General features: G+C 52.0%; 1 protein-coding gene across 1 annotated transcript in view; it reads left to right on the top strand.

Moving 5' to 3' along the window:
* CMIP (c-Maf inducing protein) overlaps nucleotides 1–14,337 on the top strand; it is a 237,231-nt gene that overhangs the window by 176,870 nt on the left and 46,024 nt on the right. Inside the window, exons 4-5 of the mRNA XM_033846140.2 lie at nucleotides 7,666–7,827; nucleotides 12,719–12,760. Coding sequence (XP_033702031.1) covers nucleotides 7,666–7,827; nucleotides 12,719–12,760 — 204 coding nt within the window. The remainder of the gene's footprint in view (nucleotides 1–7,665; nucleotides 7,828–12,718; nucleotides 12,761–14,337) is intronic.

Here is a 14,337-nt window from a genome sequence, read left to right as displayed (position 1 = left end):
AAGCCTGGCACCAAGACCAGTACATCTCCTCACCAGCCAGATGCATGGTTGCCCAGGCAACCAGGCGATGCTCCAGAGACGATGAGCGGGACACTGTGCCCGAGTTCCTGCTGTTTCCTTGGAAGCAGTAATGACTGCAGGAAGACCGTCTCCAGTGGGCACTTAGGGGGCAGAGTGCCATGCTCTTCCCCCTTTTTCAAACAAATTGCCCATCTCCCCAGGACCCGGCTTTCCAGGCAACTGTCATCCAGACGCCCAGCTGCAGCCAGTCTGGAACTGCTCCTGGGCTCAGCCCTCCAATTTAAAGACTTCTTGTTCATTTCAGCAGGAGGCAGCAGCATCGATCAAGGCAGAGAAAGCACTCAGGTGTGCCTCTCAGAGTGGCACTGTGGTCGGGGACTCAGGATCCGGCTCTACCTGGGTCCCAGCTCCAGCTCTGGCTCTTACTAGCTCCTTGACTTAACCTCTCTCAGCCTCAGACTTCTTATCTGTGAAATGAAGCTAATTATACTGTTCCCATTGTTGGGTCGTTGTGAGAATTTTTGTAAGTGTGCCCCCAGAAGCACACGGGGTTGGCAGAGGTGGTGAGTTACCTGGCACACTCCTCCATAGCCCCAAGTGAGTCTTGAGGGAATGAGGAGGTCAGAGGCCCCCCTGTCTAGGAATCAGGGAAGCCAAAGAAGTCAACCACTTGGTCATTCTCCCTGGGTGTGCAGAGGACATCTGGGGACAGCCCCTGCAGGCCTTGGAGGGAAAGTTGGAGGACATGGGCAGCGTGCCGCTCACATACTGGCCCCAGCGAATAGGCATTGCCTGAGTGATGGGAGAGGCAACGAGCACGTCACTGGTCCTCTGGGGCATGCTAAGACTTTAGGACAGCCTGCCCAATAGAACTTTCTGCAGTGATGAAAATGTTCTTTATTTGCACTGTCCAGTGTGGCAGCCTCTAGCCACGTGTGGCTGTCCAGCCGCTGGAATGCGGCTAGTGGGACTGAGGCGCTGAATTTTCAGTCGTATTTCATTTTAATTAGGTTCAGTGTAAGTAGCCACACGGGACTGCTGGCTCTCGTGCCGGGCAGCACAGCTTTGGCACACCCCCTGGAGAGAAGTTGTCACAGCCAGCCCAGCTCCCGCCGGGCTCCTTTTTCTCATTGGCTCCAGGAGCGCCCTCTCCTTTAATGACGGGTGGGGGGAGCATGCGTGCTTGCGTGAGCCCGAGCTTCGGAGGCTGCAGCAAGCGGCAGAGCAACCGCCCCGTCAGCGGGAGGCGTGGTGCCCGCACATTCTAAGTCACACCTCTCCTGGAGAGGGGCGCCTGCCCGGGGACGGCTTGTCTCCCGTGGAGGAGCCGACGGGCTCCACTTTCCCAGGCCGGAGAACCCGGGCGTCTGTGGTTGTCTCTGCAGTATAGCAGCATTTGCTGGAGAGATGGCGGATGTTGCCCAGGTAACGCCCCCTTCCTGATAAGCAGAGGGCGAAGACTGCAGTGGAGGAGCGGCTGGCTCTTCCTGCTGGCTCTGTTGTTTCGGGAGAGGGTGGGGCTTAGTCACAGATGCCGGGAGCCCTCCTGAGTCCTGCCTGCTCTGGATCACTCACCCACAGGACTTGGTGGGTGAGAAGAATGAGCGCTGCTGTTTTGCGAGGAACAGGGCTATGTGTTTATACATATCATCTCATGGAATGGGCGTGGCAAGCCTTTGATAGTGGTTGTTCTCGTCCCACGTTGCAGACGAGGAAAGTAGGGTGTCAGTAATACGCTGTAAGTTCCACGAGCACTGGGATCTGTCTGCTTTGCTCATCACTGGTATCCTTAGGACTTAACTGAGTACTTGCCACACCATACAGTAAGACGGTTCCCAGTAACTGTTATTGGATGATTAGATAAATGGATGGATGGATGAGTGGATGGGTGGATGGATGGATGGATGGATGGATGGATGGATAAGTGAATAGGTGGATGGGTAGATGAAATAGAGCTTAGATTTGAACTGAATTCTGCTGATTGCAAAACCTGCACTCTTAACCACGAAGCCATACTGCCTCTGACTTTTTTTTGATGTCCTCCACCTACCTGGGTTGGGATTTTTTTCTTTAACACCTTAATGAAGGTGTAATTTACATGGCATAAAATTCACGTATTGTAAGTGAATGATTCAATGATTTTAGTAGATTTATAGGATTATGTGACCATCACAATGCAGTTTTAGAGTATTTCCATCATCTAAAAATGCCCTCATATCTGTTTGCAGCCTAATAATCCCTGTTGCCACCTCCCAACTCCAGGCAATAACCGTTCCACTTTCTGTCTCTCTAAATTTGCCTTTTCTAGACGTTTCCTATAAAAGGAATCCTCCAGTAAGTCTGTTGCATCTGGCTTCTTTCACTTAGCATATTGGTGAGATTCATCCGTATTGGTAGCACATACGAGTGTTTCCATCCTTTTTACTGCCAAGTACTATTCCATTGTCTGGATATACCATGTCTTGCTTATCCATTCATCAGCTAATGGACATGTGGGTTGTTTCCACTTTGGAGCTGTTATGAATAATGCTGCTGTGGACATTCACGTGCATGTCTTTACGTAGAGTCTGTTTTTCTCTTGAGTAGATTTCTAGGAACAGAGTTGCTGGGTCATATGATAAATTTATGTTTAATGAGTTAAGAAACTGTCAACCTGTCTTCCAGTGGTGCTGTACTGATTTACATTCCCAGCAGCAATGCACAAGGATCCCATTTTCTCCTCATCCTTGTCAACACTTGGAGATACCTGTCTTTTGGTTCCAGCCAGCCTAGTGGGTGTGGAGCAGTATCTCTTTATGGTTTGAACCTGTGTTCCCCTGGTGGCCCCTGATCTTGAGCTGCGTTGTGCTGTTACTCCTTGGCTGGGTGGGGTTCGACCTTTCCAGCCATGGGTTAGCACACTTTTTCTTTAAAGGTCCAGACAGCAAATGTTTGGGGCTTTGTGGACTACATTTGATTCTGTTGCGTATTCTGTTCTTTGTTGTTGGTTTTTTCCCCTGAACAACCCTTAAAAAAAAAAATGTGAGACCATTCTTGGCTTTCTTACACAAAAACAAGCAGGGAGACAGTTCCGAGGTTCCTGTCAAAGGAGTCCAGCAGCCCATCCACTCCAGACACGGCAAGAGGTCACCCGCCCCTTCTGGTGATGTGGGCTCAGTGGAGGGACCATAGGGCAAAGCTGAGGGCCGGGCTTCTGGGTGTCAGGGTTCCAGAGGCATCCCCAACCCAGTCCCACCGTGATTCATCACCAGATGAGCTCAGCAGAGCTCCTGGGATGAAATGTGCTGATTTGTCACCCAAGGCAGAGTGACTAGGCCCCTACGGGCCTGGGCAGGCCTCCCTCTGTCCTGTGGCTGCCCTGTGCCAGGGCTCAGAGCCTCTTCCGGGGGCCAGCCACCTACCCACACGCCATGAGCACGGTGTCACAGCTGCACTGCCCCCCTGCTGCTCCCACCAGCTCTCAGAGCCTTGGAGACGTGTTCTAGCCCTCATCCCAGACCGTCAAGCGTCCTTGCAGCCTTCCTCTCGGTGTCTCTTGGTGAATCTGCGCCTCCTCTCCACCATCTGCGCTGGCCCTGACCCATGTAATGGAAAGAGGGAGACCTCTGGGGTCCACCAGAGCCGGTGTGTACTTGTGAATTGCCCCTTTCTAGCTGTGTGACCTTGGGCAAGTCATGTCACCTCCGGGCCCTGGTAGTCTTGTGTGTAAACAGGAAACTAGAGCCTGGGGCAGAAGCTGCAGACGCCCTACCTCTTGGCATGGCTCTGCCCTGAAGACTGTAAACACGGTGACTCTGCCCTGGGGGCACGTCTTTTCCTGGCTGTGGGAGCATTTTGGCCTGGGCGCAGGGCAGCCAGAAGTCCAGGAAGTTGGTGGGTAAACAGGGCCGCTTCCTTGCTCCTTGGGTGGGTCAACTCTAGGGCGTGATCCACACTGTCTCCCAGAGGCCCCCTCAGGACTCAGCCTTGTCCCCACAGTGGTGGCATTGCCTGTTGCCCAGTCCTAACACTTGATGATGCTCTGGCGGTGACTGACTGCCTTCTTCTCCCAGTCTCACTCTCACCCCTGCACTGATGTGTCCTCCATTACCTCCCCAGTAAATAAACCATCTGCGCTCGGGTCCTTGTCTGCGGTTCTGCTCCCAGGGCCTATGGCAGGTCCCCAGCTCCTGGGGTTACTGTGAGGGTGGAGTGAGATGATGCCCCGAAGTGCTCTGCACAGTGCCTGGTGGGTCGTTGAACGTTAGCCCTTGTCAGCCCCTGGGAACCTCTGGTCTTGAGTGCAGCCTCTGTGACCACTCTCCTTGGGACGCGCCTTAAGCAGGGGCTCGTGGGAAAGCTGTTGACCTCCGCGGCCTGTCAGGGGGGCTGTGTCCGTGAGCCCGAGGCTGGGCGCGCCTGTGAAGGGGCTCGCTGGGGCAGGCGGCGCCCGATGGGCCCTCTCACCTGGGCCTCACCGTCTCGGTGACACCGAGTGTGGGTCCTGAGGACTTAGGGGCCGAGCTCACGGCCGCCCACCCCCACGGGCGAAGTTTAACTGAGGGCCAGCTGGAACAGTGCTCACCAGAGGTTAGTGATGGCTATTTCTAGGTTGTGGGATTTTCGAGACCTTTTTTCGTTTATCCTCTTCTTTGTGCTTTTCAGTGTGGTTTACATTTCTTACAGTGAGCATGCCTTGTTTTCACAAAAAGAGTGAAGTCATTATTCTTTCAAAAGTAAACAGCTTGCCGCTGATTACGAGAGAGGGCGCTTAAGTGCAGACCGTATTCCAGTCTAGAATCTACCGTGGGAATGCACGGCTGTGCGTCCTTGTGGTTTTCTTTGGGGCTGAATATACGGTGAGTTTCTGTGACCATTTCATGGTCATTTAAAAATTAAGCAATCCTCTGGGCCCAGAGCAGAACCGCAGTGTCTAGGACTCAAAGGAGCGTTCATCTTCGGGGATGGGCCGGGTTCTTGCCTTGGGAAGTGTCTACCGCTTCAGACTTCGGGCACTTCGAATTTGTATAGACATGGTCATGCTCCTGGCAACACCAGTCAGGTAACTGGGACGGAGGCTGGTTACAGTCCCAGGGGAGCCTCAAGAGGCTAGGTGCGCCTCATCACAAAAGTCACGGAGTTCAGCAAATACTGCTTGTCACCATCGTCTCCATCAACAGTGTATTTATTATTCACTGAACACCCACCCCCAACAGGAGTTACCATGCGTTTCTTCCAGCCCTTATAGGATCTAAAATGATTGACAAGTAAATGTTTCTACTCTTTCCCATTCCCTACTTGACGAAAACCATGCTGTCTTCACGTCAAAAGCTTGGAGATTGTACAGCCACTATGGAGAACAGTATGGAGGTTCCTTAAAAAAACTACAAATAGAATTACCATATGACCCAACAATCCCACTACTGGGCATATACCCTGAGAAAACCATAATTCAAAAAGAGTCATGTACCACAATGTTCACTGCAGCTCTATTTACAATAGACATGTAAAGCAACCCAAGTGTCCATTGACAGATGAATGGATAAAGAAGATGTGGCACATATATACAATGGAATATTACTCAGCCATAAAAAGAAACGAAATTGAGCTATTTGTAATGAGGTGGATGGACCTAGAGTCTGTCATACAGAGTGAAGTAAGTCAGAAAGAGAAAGACAAATACCGTATGCTAACACATATATATGGAATTTAAGAAAAAAAAATGTCATGAAGAACGTAGGGGTAAGACAGGAATAAAGACACAGACCTACTAGAGAATGGACTTGAGGATATGGGGAGGGGGAAGGGTAAGCTGTGACAAAGCAAGAGAGCGGGATGGACATGTATACACTACCAGACGTAAAATAGATAGCTAGTGGGAAGCAGCCGCATAGCACAGGGAGGTCAGCTTGGTGCTTTGTGGCCACCTAGAGGGGTGGGATAGGGAGGGTGGGAGGGAGGGAGACGCAAGAGGGAAGAGATATGGGAATATATGTATATGTATAACTGATTCACTTTGTTATAAAGCAGAAACTAACACACCATTGTAAAGCAATTACACTCCAATAAAGATGTTAAAAAAAAAAAAAAAAGCTTGGAGAGAGGGAGGGAGGCAGTGGGGCCGGCAGAGTGTGTGGAAGGAGAGAGAGGAGGAGGGAGAGGCAGACTATGGAGACTGACATAAGAAAGGTCTGGGATGACTATGGGAAATAAACTTAGATGTAGTTAACTAAGCGGGTGATGGTGGTGGCGCAGGGGTATGATTAGCAAATAAGAGGCCCCAGAACATCATGCAGTGTGGGAGAAACATGGGAGAAAAAAACGGGGTGCTGTCCGGGTCACTGAGGGTTGTCCATTTCATTCCTTTAAAGTTTTTCAGAAGAGGCAGGTTGAGTATCGCGAGTTCCCTTTGGGTTATGTGGTTGTGCTGTTGGGACTACGCTTTTGACTGTAACTCCTCACAGAGAGGGGGCCACCTGGGTCCAGGATTTATAAGGGTTCCACATTGGAAGAGGCCACAGGGTATTTTCATGCATAATTTACAGAAGACGAGGCTGAGGCTCCGTAGGTGAAATACTTTATGGGAAGAACCAGGCCTGTCTGATCCTACAGTCGACCACCTGTTCCACCACCACGCCTCACTCAGCACAGAGAACTACCCAGTTGGATGCAGAATTTGTCCCCCAAATGCTTCATTTTAGGCCTTGGCTTCCAAGACCCTTTGTAATTCTTAACTCAGAAACTAAGTGGTCGGGGAGACACTGGTGGCCTACAAGCTTCTCTTTGAGCCTCGGGGCCAGTGGGGGACCCTCACCTCCTCCTGGCCTCATTCAGACTTTGGTTCAGGGATTGTGACATGTCACCCAGCTGGCTGCTGGCTCAGTGACATTAAAATTAGGTTTTCCCTAAGGAGCAGAGAGCACTTAATGAAGTTTATCCAGTTAGAGAGAGAGATGGCCAGGCAAGCCAGGCGGCAGTGGGGCAGGCCACTGCGGAGCCGGGGGAGCGCAGGCTGGGACCTCGGCCTCAGAGAGGGCTTCTGTTTCCATGATGTCAGAGGGCGGAGCCAGCCCGGCCTCATATGGACAGAGCCGTGGCCACTGCCCCAGCCACTCGCCAGCTTTGGATGCGGAGGTGAGAACGCACCCATCTTACTCCCCAGGTGGAAGCTGAGGACCATTCTGGGCTCGGTCCCCACCTGGCTGGAGCTGAATTCCAGGCCCCAAGCCTGTCTGTCAGGTTTCCCAGCTGAGCACAGTCTCCAAGGGGACCTCTTAGGGTCAGGGTGAGCAGAAACAGTGCCTCCAATGCAAAGAAAGTGCCTTTGTGGACCCGGAATGCTTCCCCTCCTATTGCGTTTGAATACTTGGGGAACAAGTTTGGCAAAAGATATAACCTGAAGGATAAATAGCTTCATCTTTTTTTTTTTATGTCATTGGAAAAGGAGTGGAAATTACTAGCGTTCAGGAGGCCTGACTATCTGCAAATGCGGCCTTCGACTTGGGGCAAGACTGTCCCTTCTTCGGGGGTCGGATTCTGATGGGGCTGGGAGGGGTCCAGACGTGGGGCCTTTCACATCCAGTACATCTGATTCTTTGATCGTCTTGTATATTCCACCCCTGGCCTGTTAATAACACGTGTGGGTCTCTTTTCTCTCCCAACCAGAAAAAGATTTACAAATACAAGAAAGTCCTGAGTAACCCAAGCCGTTGGGAAGTCGTCTTGAAGGAGATCCGAACTCTGGTGGACATGGCCCTGACGTCCCCCCTGCAGGATGACTCCATCAACCAAGCCCCACTGGAAATCGTCTCGAAACTGCTCTCAGAGGTAACGCTTCCCCGTGGCTTGATTTCGCACTGTGCCGTCCCATTCCCCACCCACGCACCCCCCGCCACTTTGAAGTTGGCTTCCTTTACACCTGCTGAGTACCACCCGGTACCAAGCAGCAGAATCGAATTTGAGTCTGTGTTGTCTCCCTTTTGCGGGAGGAGGTGAGCGGTCCCCCAGCGACACGAGGGAGTTGAGGAGGAGGTTTGCCCCCGGTGCTTCCAGCTGAGCCGTCCAGGGACGATGGTAGAGTGGTTGCCACCCTGCTGTGCCCCAAGACTGGATTCGAGGGAGGACATGGTGGGTGTTGCTCTTGGGCCCGAGCTGGGCTGGCGATGGTGATGATGGCAGCTAGAATTCTCTAGTTCGTTCCTGAGCGGGAACACGTCCGTGAAGCCCCCAGACTGCCCTTCCTATACCCATGGCGTGGGCCTGCCTCCGTCTCCCCCCGCCCCGTCCCCCGCCAGCACTGGAGGTCCAGGCAGACATGGCTCTCCGCTCTAATCATTCCTCACAGCCCATAGCTGTCCTTCAACTCACACAGGATATTAAAAGTCGAGAGATTTCACAACAAAATAGGGATTTCCAGGTTCTCTTTAAAAACGGTCGGAAAATCCAGCAGCACTTTGCAGCTTGCTGCTTAGTGCCGCCCAGCTGAGCCGTCGGCTTTGCCAGGCAGCCCCACACTTTGAGTGTGTGCCGTGTGCCAGGCGCTGTTCTGCGCACTTGGATGAAGATGGTCCCCTGCCCTCCTAGAGCTTACGTTCTGGCAGGAAAGACAGTGGGACCTGAGGCTTTAATCCGTCAGTTAGGCTGCCCGACGGAGGGCGAGGGGTGCTCGGAAACATCTCTCTGTTTACTGTGCTCCGGTGCTATTTTAAGCACTTGACAGATATTAATACTTCTCTCATTTATTTGCCTGCCTGGCCCTCTAGGGACACTGGGGTTGATGACTCCTGGTTTCAGCTATGCGTGGCCAGCAGAGCTATCTCTCTGTCCCTCTCCCCAGGGAGCGGCCCCTGCTTCTCTGGCTGCCCCGGTGCCCTTGATGGCTTCTCCCACCCCCACCCCCCCCCGGACTCTGGCACAAGTTCCCTGCTACCTAGAACCTCCGCTTTCTCTGCAGACCCAGGCTGGTCACTGCCTGTTGGTCCAGGAAACTGGCCCAGGCCTTCCACGTCTGCTGAATAGAGAGGGTCCCTCGCCCTGGGAGGAGGTGGGAGCGAGAGGTAGAAAGTGGGTGGCAAAGGAGCAGAGGACGTGTCTGTCCTCGGGTGGGAGACCAGCCTCGTCCCACAGAAGAGTAAAGACCCTGGCTCTGAAATGAATCACGGTCAAGGTCTGGGATTTGAGGCCTGTGCCGTACACCCAGCCTCGAGTCCAGGCTTCCCACCTGAGCGGGAAGGGCCTTTCGGCAGGCCCGGGACTGGCTTCTCATCTGGAGAAGGGGAAGCAGCTCGCCCTCAGGAAGCACCTGCTACATGCTGGGCAGGTGCCGGGTGCCACGCACACAGCATCCCATCTGATCCTCACGCTCCCCGAGAGACAGCCCTTGCTGTCTCCATTTCACAGATGGGAAAGCTGAGGCCCAGAGATACCGAGTGACCTGCCGAGAAAGCAGTGGGGCCGGGAGTTTCACCTTAAGGCTGTCTAGCTCTTACTGCAGAGCTGCACTGCCCACCCCATCAACCCCACCAGTCTCAGCCGCCATCACACCGTCATTAAATCAGGCTTGTCGTCAGGACGATGGCGAAGGTGGCAGACGACACTGTGGCCGACCTCTGGTGGGATTTCTTGCCCGTCTCAGATACGTTTCATGTGACCACGTGCTCGTGGGCTTTGCATCACTTCTGAGGCTTTAGATAAGGATCTCAAAGTCAGCTGATCCCAAGCGCTAGGGTAGAGAGACAGAGGCATTTAAAGGAAAAATAAGGAGGGAGCTTGGATTTGCTGTGCACCAACTGTGAGTCAGGCAAGGGGTCCGTGCTATCCCCAATTTACTGCTAAGAGCGCTGTTTGCGAGGGACAGAGCTGGGGCCACAGCCCAGGTGGCGTCCCCTCCAGTGAGGCTAACGCCTCCCCGAGCGATGCTGATGTTTTCTGAGCATGTTCTCTGTGACGGTCACAGTGGCGGGCATTTACACCAGCCCTTTTACATGTCTCCCAGCGACCCTGCAAGGTAAGTATTAAAACAGACGGAAATGTAAACGGAGGCTCCAAGGGGTTACGTCGCCTGCCCAGGGTCACTTGGGTGAGGGGTAGGCAGGACCCAGGCCCAGGTCTGCCCAACTGCAAAGCTCATGTGACATTACCTGAATCGGTAGAGACTCTTTCGTGAGTGAGGGACCCGGCCACCAAGGACGGCAGTTGAGAGCAGGTGTGCAGAGTGAGGAAGACCCGGTTCTCCTCTCAGGAGCTCCCTGGCCTTGCTCAGGGTACTGGATCTCTCAGTGCTGTTTTCATCTATGAGTTGGGGCTAAGATTAGCACCCGTTTCACAGAATTAGGGATTGGATGCTCTAATATGTATACAGCGCCTGGCACTGTGCCTGATGTATAGGGACCAATGGATAACAGGTCACATTTCTGTTATCGTGGGAGATGGCTGTGAACTTGACCTTCAGCACCCTCAGCTAGATGTCTAGAGGGGATGGGTGGAAAAACAAACTCTCCCTCTTTCTTGCCCTTTTTTGTGTATGGACTGGATTCCCTGTCTGTTCTCTTTACGTAAACTGTTCCTGAGGCCTCCTCCTAAGAGGCTCCAGGCATCACCAAAGCGACCAGAAGGTGGGCAGGATCCCAAGGGAGGGAAGGGGAGGACAGGCCTGTTAAAGCTGGCATCCCCACCCTCCCAGGCCTTTGTTGGGTTGAGTGTGTGGAGTGGCCGCTCGGTTCAGGATTCACGTGTCCCCTCCAGGCCAGAGGCTGTTAGTGAGAGCTCTCCACCCCGGGTCAGAAATGGCCTTAGTGGAGAGAAGTTTCCCTGCAGAGTGCCATGTGCCGTCACCGGTGACTGGGACCAAAGAAACGGCACCTGTGTTTGCCAGAGGCTCTTCTTGGAAAGGTGCATGGGTGTGGTGAGGGATGGCTGGTCCCTTCGGAGCTCCCACGGCAGCCTGAAAGATGGAACCTCCCCTCACATGGACTGAGCTGTATAGCTCAGTGGTTGGCGGTATAGGCTTTGGAACAGGACAGACAGGGGTCAGATCTCCACTCCACCAGCTGTTACCTGTGCTCCCGGGTGAGCCACTGGTTGCTCATCTGTCATTGGGATAATAGAACCTATCCCAAGAACAGGAAATGGGTGGGAGGAGGGTAGCAAAGCCCTGACAACAGTGCCTTAGGTGTAGTGAGTAGGAAAGACCAAAGCCAGGCTTTCCTCTGCCCTCGGCTGAAAAATGCCTGGTGTTTAATAATCTGTCATAAATGGGGTGCTCAAGCCACACCAGCATCCACAAAAAGAAAAAGGTGTTAGAATCCAAGAAACATCCTCCCGCGTGTCCTGGATCCCAAGCACATAAGTCAGGCGGTCTCCATGGGAACCGGGACGCTCGTGGCGCTCAGGCACTCACCCTGGTTATGTGCCGCCTTCACCCCTTGGGCAGCCAGCTTACTGGACAAAAGGAAATCCACAGCTCACTAGCTTTTCTTCCACTGGTAGCTGGTGTAAATGCATCAGCTAACAGGTACTTCTCAAACCTGTTCAGCCCGTGGAGCTCTTTCTAGAACCCGGGAACAGTCGATCTTGGGGTTTACTGCCCAACGAGGAGGTGTGTTATGAACAGCAAACACGGCTGTTAGGAAATAAGAGTTGATACCAGTGAAAGCTTGTGTCCACTGAGACAGATGGTCAGAGCAGAACACACCAGGACACTAGCAAAAAAGACAATAGTGGCTGTTGCTGAGTTTTTTTCACTGTCTCTTGCTTATTGCATATTCATCCCTTTCCTCATTTGCAACCTCATTCGCATCCTCATTTGCATACACAGGATGGTGGTCACAGGTACCAGCTGTGTATGCAAATTCCAGATTGCGGGGCGGGGGGACGGGGGGGAGAAAAAACCCTAGAAATTTAGCAAGTTTAATCCATTCCGCTTAATATTTTTGCAAGTTGATTGCTAGAATTTAAACATAGCTAGACCATCTTGGGCCAACTCATGGAACACTAGTGTTCCCTGGGAACCTAGTTTGGGAACCACTGAAATATTCCATGTGCTGCTCCCCAAAGACTACCCGGCACAAAGTCAAGGCCCGAAAATCTGTTTCTTTACATGTTTATTATGAAGCTGCCTCCGGCCTTCCAAGTGGCATGTGTCACTATGACGAGGGCCAAGCATGAGTTTAAGCCCAAGGAGGAGCCCCATCTACGGAAGAAGAAACTGTCTCACTGAGAAGTGACTAGTCCAAGGTCACGTCACTCCAGTGGTGAAACAGGGGCTTGGAACTCAATTCTTCCTGCCCCGAAGCCGTCCTTCCCCTGCTTCCGACCCTGCCTTTGAGGGTCTTCTGATCTATTTAATTAAGAAAAAGTGACAAGTGCCCTCTGTCCGAGAGGCTGAAAGCATTTGAAACTGCATGGACCTTTGAGATGCAAATGTGCCATTTTATTTATTAATTTAATTTTTATTGGAGTATAGTGGATTTAAAATGTGTTTCTGCTGTACAACAAAGCGAATCAGTTATACGTGTACATATATCCACTCTTTTTTAGATTCTTTTCCCATATAGGCCATTACAGAGTATTGAGTTCCCTGTGCTACATAGTAGGTCCTTATTAGTTCTCTCCTTTATATATAGTAGTGTGTATGTGTCAGTCCCAATCTCCCAATTTCCATTTTATTAATAGTGTGTTTTGCTTTGTTTTCCTCCTGCTCTCTCCGCTCATCCTTCAGAACACAAACTTGACTACCCAAGAGCATGAAAACATCATTGTGGTAAGTCCCGGGCAGCCCCTCTCCCTCTGCCCACCTCCTGTGCCCACAAGCCTCCCCTGGTTTGAGTGAACTCTTGAAACGCCAGCATCATCCCCCAGCACGGTGGCCTTGCTCAATTTTGTCTTTTCTATCAGGCCAGACATGTCTCCCTCCTGCCTTTGCACGTGTCAGAGCCCCAGTTGATTGGGGGGATGTAATTATCAGTCTCCGAGGTTGGTAGCAAATGTGCCTTAATCGCCTCCTCCTTCCCGAGTCGGTCGCAGGGAGAGGAGGCCGGAGATGGCAGAGACCGTATAATTTACTCTCAGCCCGTAACCCTGTTAGCTAAAAGGTAAACTCTCTCTTTCTTGCGCCAGGACATGCTCCCAATTAATCCACACCTAGAAACCCGGATTGAATTCCCTCTGATGTGCAAAGTGCGATGGTAGTTTCTGGGACTTGACTTTGATGTGAGCATCTTTGGTGTAAAATATCTTCCTGGGTGATTTTAAACTATGAAATGTGGTTCTCCCAAGAGAGAAGAAAGAAATGAAGTTGCACCTACTGGGTGCCAAGCACTGAGCTCTGTATTTGAATCCACAGGTAACTAAGATGGCCCCTGCACCCAAGGAGTTCTTGGTCTATTAAATGAGATCACTGCAAAAATAAGAGGCGTGTAACATAGAGAGTAGAGTGATAAACTCACCTGGGAAAGAAGCCAGAGAGCTTCGCAAAGGCAATGATGTCTGAGCCGGGTTTCGAAGGATCAATAGGAGTTTGCCAGATGGCAAAACAGGGGAAGGGCTTTCCAGAGAGAGAAAACAAAACATGCAGAGAATTTTTTTTTTTAATATTTATTTATTTGTCTGCGCCGGGTCTTTAGTTATGGCACATGGGATCTTTGTTGCCACGTGCGGGATCTTTAGTTGCAGCATGTGGGATCTAGTTCCCTGACCAGGGATCGAACCTGGGCCCCCTGCATTGGGAGTGCGGAGTCTTAACCGCTGGACCTCCAGGGAAGTCCCATGCACAGAGATTTAAAGCAACCTGGTATATTCTGGAAGCTTCAGCATTGCTGGAGCATAAAGCCTAAGGAAGTAGGAAGCAGGAAGGCAGAACTTGAAATGGAAGTGAGAGGCAGAGCTTTGTGTGCCCAGGAAAGGACCTGGAACATTTACCTGCCCAAGAGGTCCCGCAGCTGCAGCCTTTGACACAAGGGTCACATCCCAGACACCGTGCCCCTCTGAGCTGCTTTAGGGCTTCAGGAGCCCACCCACTTGGCCCTGGCCAGCCCGGCCTGGAGAATCACCCTCCATGCTGCAGCTGGGTCCTGTGGGCACCAAAGGAGGTGAGCCTTAGGGCTTTTATCCTGGAGAGTAAAGGCAGCAGCTTCTGTGGTGTCGCAACCGCAGTGTCTGGCGCATAGCAGCTGCTCAGTGGGTGTCTGCTAAGAATATAGAGGTTTTTCCCATGCTCCGCTCTGACGACCCATTGCCTCCTCTTGCTAGAACAGGGGCAGCATCAGCCTGGACCTCCCCAGTCACCCACCACCACGTTTCTCTGGCATGTTATTAATTAATAAATTCACTTAACAAAAC

Source organism: Tursiops truncatus, chromosome 19 (genome assembly GCF_011762595.2).
Source record: "Tursiops truncatus isolate mTurTru1 chromosome 19, mTurTru1.mat.Y, whole genome shotgun sequence".
In the NCBI taxonomy this organism is placed as follows: domain Eukaryota; kingdom Metazoa; phylum Chordata; class Mammalia; order Artiodactyla; family Delphinidae; genus Tursiops; species Tursiops truncatus.
The sequence above is the reverse complement of the archived record's forward strand: the minus strand, read 5'-3'. Positions and strand labels throughout refer to the sequence as shown.